Source organism: Pan paniscus, chromosome 7 (genome assembly GCF_029289425.2).
Source record: "Pan paniscus chromosome 7, NHGRI_mPanPan1-v2.0_pri, whole genome shotgun sequence".
Taxonomy (NCBI): Eukaryota; Metazoa; Chordata; class Mammalia; order Primates; family Hominidae; genus Pan; species Pan paniscus.
In genome coordinates this window covers 38,443,668-38,449,667 of record NC_073256.2, presented here as the reverse complement: position 1 = coordinate 38,449,667, position 6,000 = coordinate 38,443,668, and the positions used below count along the sequence as shown (strand labels likewise).

The 6,000-nt window shown below is 39.4% G+C and overlaps 1 protein-coding gene across 1 annotated transcript in view; it reads right to left on the bottom strand.

Annotated features, from left to right (window-relative positions):
- Positions 1–243: 243 nt before the first annotated feature.
- LPL (lipoprotein lipase) overlaps positions 244–6,000 on the bottom strand; it is a 28,185-nt gene continuing 22,428 nt past the window's right edge. Inside the window, exons 9-10 of the mRNA XM_003823626.5 lie at positions 5,276–5,380; positions 244–2,194 (exon numbers count right to left, since the gene is read on the bottom strand). Coding sequence (XP_003823674.1) covers position 2,194; positions 5,276–5,380 — 106 coding nt within the window. The 3' untranslated portion in view covers positions 244–2,193. The remainder of the gene's footprint in view (positions 2,195–5,275; positions 5,381–6,000) is intronic.

Sequence of the window (6,000 nt, the reverse complement as noted above, 5' to 3'; positions counted from 1 at the left end):
TAGTCCTGTGTACTTTATGCAGGCAAAATTCTGTATCATTTTCTTCTATAGTCAGTTTAAAGGATATGTAAGGCTTTCTTTAGCTTTATACAAATATAAATGTTAAAAATATCTATAAGGTGCACTATAATTCTCAGAAGCTCTTTGGTTTACTAAGTACAGTGGTTACTTAGTCAAAATATGCTGAGTGAATCTGACCTAAGAATAAATTTACTTTAAAAATGATACAAAATAATGACTTAGTGTGGTAATAAAATGTTGTCAATTTTATTAAAAGCTGATTCCATTTCTTCACACAGTTAAGTACGTTTCTTTCTTGTTTTGTTAAAGCCCATTTCATAAGAGTAAGTTGGCTCTGTGAGACCATCACTGATAAAGACACATACAAAGTTAGCACCACACGTTTATAAATGCAGATAGCCACAATGACCTTTCCAATATGTACAAGCTCCGTTTACACATCCACACATGTATTTACAGCTAATAAATAAAATGTAAAGCCAGAACATCCTTGATATATATAGCAAAGTTTTTCGGAGCCAGAGTTCCCAGTGCTATGTGCTGCTTTAGTGAATCTTTTAAGTTAATGCACCCTGGGTCACAACCCAAATCCAGAAATTTAATGAATTAATAAAGGGGATGCCAACAACAAATCATACATCATTTTATTTTTAGAGAGAATTCATTCCAAGCCTGATGATGTTAATCACAACATTGGTCCTACTATTTATAGGCACGATCATCTCTCTCAGAGAAAGGGTCGAAGTTCTGGCACATCAGGAACAATTTCTACTCCGACATGTTCCAATACATCCCTTGATCGACTGTTTTCCCTTCCGAATTATGCTGAAGGACAACACACATGCAGAGCTTTCTAGTATGTGTTCAGATATCACATACTTTCACAGTCGGGTTCCCAGCTATAGCCTCTGAGATATTTGACTTCTTTATCATTTCATATTTATACGTAGAAGAGCATTCTGAAAAATAGGAGATCTAGTTTATAAATAATTGTTCACTCACTCTTGATTAGTTGTTAAAAACAACAAATAGCAACCCTCATGGTACTCCATGTGGCTCATTGCACGTGATGGTTTACAAGCACTGCTTAGGAATCCACCCCAGGAACTTCTCCACCCTTTTACTTAGTAAAAACGGTCCTTGTCTAAAATCTGTAGAAGCTCACACAATGCAAAATTTGAACTCAAACCTATCTTTTCATGTCAAAGCCAGGAACAAAAGAGACGCACTGGAAGTACAACTGAAGCATGACCGAGGTAAGCCTAAAACTGAAGAGTAACTGTCAGATATTGAATGATTTTAAATTGATGAAAATCATTTGGAGAATCTAATAATAAAATTAAGGTATCTTTTTTTTTTCTGCACCATTCAAATTATGTGTCAGCTGAGGATTACAGGCTCATTTTCAACACCTACCCAGAGAACATTATTATAATATAATCTTGAGACAAAAAAGAAGGGGGAGAGAGGGATTAAGCAATAAACGATAAAGCCTATTAAGAATGAATTGATCTAGATTTTATATCTCCTTGAATTTGTAACTTTGTCATGATGCAGGCCAATGGTAGGGACTGTTTAAAACCTCTGTGTTTATCAGACCCTTTCTTCGTCCCTCTCCAAGTTACATGTTCCTGGTTGACGTCTGGACCACATTCCAATAGAGAGAGGGAATCATTCTAAAACATCATGCATACTGCTGTGTAGATGAGTCTGATTCATGCCGTGGAAAAGCATTTTCTGTATTCTTGGAGACTTAGAGTAAACTTTGAGAAGGCCTCAGTCTGAAAGATCCAGAATTCCAATTAAAATAGGAGGTTCTAACCAATTATAGGCTATGGCCCAATACGCCACATGAAGGAGCCTTATTTTACTCTGCGCCCAAACAATTATTTCTTTCTCAAAGGACAAAACAGCACTTTTCATGATCCACTGTCTTTTAACGTTGGAGGATGTGCTATTTGGCCACTATACCCCACAAATTGAATTAGCCACTTTTTAGTGCTTGAGACTGTCTCCTAAAATAACTAACAAGGATAGGGCTGGGATTAATATTCAGGAAAATCCACTTTTGAAACACCCCAAACACTGGGTATGTTTTGTAAAAGTTACTTCCTTCACTTCATTCTTCACAGAATTCACATGCCGTTCTTTGTTCTGTAGATCTGCCCAGTTTCTGAGAAAAAGCACAGGAAAAAGGGCAATTTATTATCTTCTGAGTGTTTTATAATCCCCGCCCATCCCCCACTGGTTTTAGGATGGAAAAAGCCTTCAAATGGAATTTCAGAACAAAGGTTGTGAGAATAAACCCAGGGGAGATGTGTATAATGGATCAGAGAATGGCAGGTTTGTAGGAATGGAAGACACTGGAGCAACTATTTAGCCCCGTCCCAATAAGGTGCATCATTTTTGGAGGACTGGGCCAAATTACTTCTAAATTTAGAGGATTTCTTATTCTCAAATGTATCAAACGAAAGGCCTGTTCCATTTCATTTCTTGTGATATGAGGTTTCTGAGGAGTTAGCAGAAGGTGTGAGAAAGAGAATCTTTGATTTGATTGATTTTAATCACAGAAGAAAGAAACTGTAGAAGATTATTAGTGTAATTTATAATTACCTCCTAGATAAAGTTCAGGTACGTTTTTAAAAATGCATCTGGCTGGGTGCTGTGGCTCATGCCTGTAATCCCAGCACATTGGGTGGCTAAGACAGGCACATCACCTGAGGTTAGGAGTTCAATGACCAGCCTGGCCAATATGGTGAAACTCCGTCTCTACTAAAAACAGAAAAATTAGCTGGGCATGGTAACGGGCACCTATAATCCCAGCTACTTGGCAGGCTGAGGCACAAGAATCACTTGAACCCGGGAGGCAGAGTTGCATTGAACCGAGATCACGCCACCACATTCTAGCCTGGGCAACAGAACGAGACTGTCTCAAAAATAAATAAAAGTAAAAAATAAAAATAAAATGCATCGGAACATTCTCTGTCTAAATAACTGTTCTGTCAGTAATCCTATAATCAGACAAGGAATGCTTCATTAGGCTTTCTCAGATAAAGTCTTGTAACATATAAATAATATGACTGGATGTGCTTTACAAGCAGCTAGAGTTATTTACTAATTTAATGAGGTTTTATTTTCACATTCACATGTAGATTTAAAGTTGTAGATGCTCTGGGAGAATATGCATGCTATTTATGTGTAATACAAATGCATGTATAAAACTTCATCTAGGGCTGGGTGTGGTGACTCACACCTATAATCCCAGCACTTTGGGAGGCCGAGGCAGGTGGATAACCTGAGGTAAGGAGTTCAAGACCAGCCTGACCAACATGGTGAAACCCTTTCTGTACTAAAAATACAAAATTAGCCAGGTGTGGTGGCGGACACCTGTAATCCCAGCTACTTGGGAGGCTGAGGCAGGAGAATTGCTTGAACCCAGGAGGTGGAGGTTGCAGTGAGCTGAGATCGAGCCACTACACTCCAGCCTGGGCAGCAAGAGCGAAACTCCATCTCAAGAAAAAAAAACCAAAACAAACAAAAAAAACTTCATCTAAAAGTCTCTTCTAAGAACTGAAGAAAGTATGATATTGCCTCAGATTTGTGATGAGGAAAAACAACGTAATAACCTCTTAGAAGAAAAGACTCCAGTTAGATAAGAATTGCGTTATTTTGCCTGGCTCAATACCACTAACTATTCTCCATTTTGAGTTTATCCTGAATGTTCTTACATTAATGCTTTTGATCCAGATGGTCTCATCTAGTCATTCAGAGTATATACACCATAATTCTATTTTTGTAAAAGATGAAAAACATATAAATATTATGTATATATAAAGTCCCAAAGAATATAAATAAAAACGTTAATTGGGGTTGTCTCTGAGTGATATGGTCACAGTGATTTTATTTTAATTTTGCTCATTTTTCCTAATCTATTTATAGTAAACGTGTATAAAATCTATTATAAAGTAGAATTTAAAAATATTAAAGATGTTACACATAGGGTCTTTAATATACTTTTCCTAATAGGCATTTTTTTTTTTTTTGAGATGGAGTCTTACTCTGTTGCCCAGGCTGGAATACAATGGCGTGATCTCATCTCACTGCAACCCCTGCCTCCCCGGTTCAAGCAATTCTCCCGCCTCAGCCTGCCGAGTAGCTGGGATTACAGGCATGTGCCGCCACACCCAGCTAATTTTTATATTTTTAGTAGAGAGGTGGTTTCGCCACGTTGGCCAGGCTGGTCTCAAACTCCTGACCTCAGGTGATCCACCTGCCTCAGCCTCCCAAAGTGCTGGGATTGCAGGCATGAAGGCAATTCTTATACTATACTTTTGTCTCAAACGCAAACTAGGAAAAGAACAAACCAAAAGCAGTTGCTTTTCCTGTTTCCAGATGACTCTGTGTCCAGTCTTTCCCATCATTTCTTGTGTCACTGGCTTGTATGACATGATCTAATATTTCTCCCCTTTGTTCCTGTAACCCATTAGCACTTGCTGTCTGGCAGGGGATGTGTGGAGGGTTGAAAAGGGCATATTCCTGGAATTCAGAACAGGAGTGGTGAAGGTCACATGCTTAGTGTCCTCTTAGTACTGACGCTCTGGAAAGATGCAGCTAACAGCTGCCACATGGATTAGCCCTAAAGGTCAGGTAGGAAAGAGGCACAGAGTTGTTTGGAGATAGAAGAGAGAACAGTTTCCTATAACTCTCATTCTGTTTGCTTGGCAGCTTTGAGGGTTTTGAGATGGGTGCTTGGGGCAGCCCTGTTGGCTGTGTGTCCCAGAGTATGCTGGCACTTGGAGAATCAAGAACTATGTGGCTGCAGGTGATGCAGTGAGACCTTTTTACTTCCCTGAATACATCCTGGGAAGAGCTGCACCCACAGCCAGAACGGCGACTACTAAACTTGTGTTACATGCTCTGCAGATGGCATCTGCAAAGTCAGCAGAGACGCAGTAGAGAAAAAAGAAGTGAAGATTCAGGGGTAGTTCAAGGAGTAAAATAAAACCTAAAATGTGTGCCTGGGTTGAAGGTCCGGGCTGGGAGAAACAACAGGAGAAAGAAAAAAGGGAAGTATTGCATAAAGCAACAGACCCATTTGATACATATGCAGAAGGACTAAGAAAGACTGACCGAATGCTTTGATCACATGAGTCAGGGCAAGCTGCTGGTGATGGGGTGAAGAGGAATGCATGAAGCTGCCTCCCTTAGGGTGCAAGCTCAGGATGCCCAGTCAGCTTTAGCCCAGAATGCTCACCAGCCTGACTTCTTATTCAGAGACTTGTCATGGCATTTCACAAATACCGCAGGTGCCTTTCCTTTCTGCAAATGAGACACTTTCTCCCTAGAACAGAAGATCACCCTGTGGAAGAAAATGGATGTGAATATGCCATGTAGAACAATCAAAAGCACTGTTCACAAAGGTACAGTTCTGTCAGGACTGTTTAAATACTACATGATCATGCTGGGTAATTGTTTTGATATTCTCAATAATTAACTGTCACACTCAGGCCACATCAGAATCAGAGGGTAATTTGAGAGCCTAACCCGGTGTTCAGCAAACAAGCTAGTTAATTTAGATAGACAGGCATGCAGACAGCCTAGAGCAGTCTTATGTTACTGGGCTTTCACCAAGAGATGATAAAAGATCAACTCTGCCATCTCTTAGCATCTGCATTAAGGAATTAGGGCATCTGCCTTCAGCTAGACCTTGCTAGTGTAAAAAAGATTCTTTATAACATTTCCATCCCCAAGATCTTTTTCTTTTTTTGTTTGTTTGTTTGTTTGCTTCTTTGGTGATACAAGCAAATGACTAAAGAGAAATAATTTGTCAATCCTAACTTAGAGTTTTTTTAAATTAACAATAACAGCACACTATAGTTTGCAAAATCCCAGCACATTTAGCATAAAAGCTTTAAATCCTATAGCGATCTCTGTGTAATTCATTTTATGGGTACACATGGGTGGGGCTGCGGAGACAGG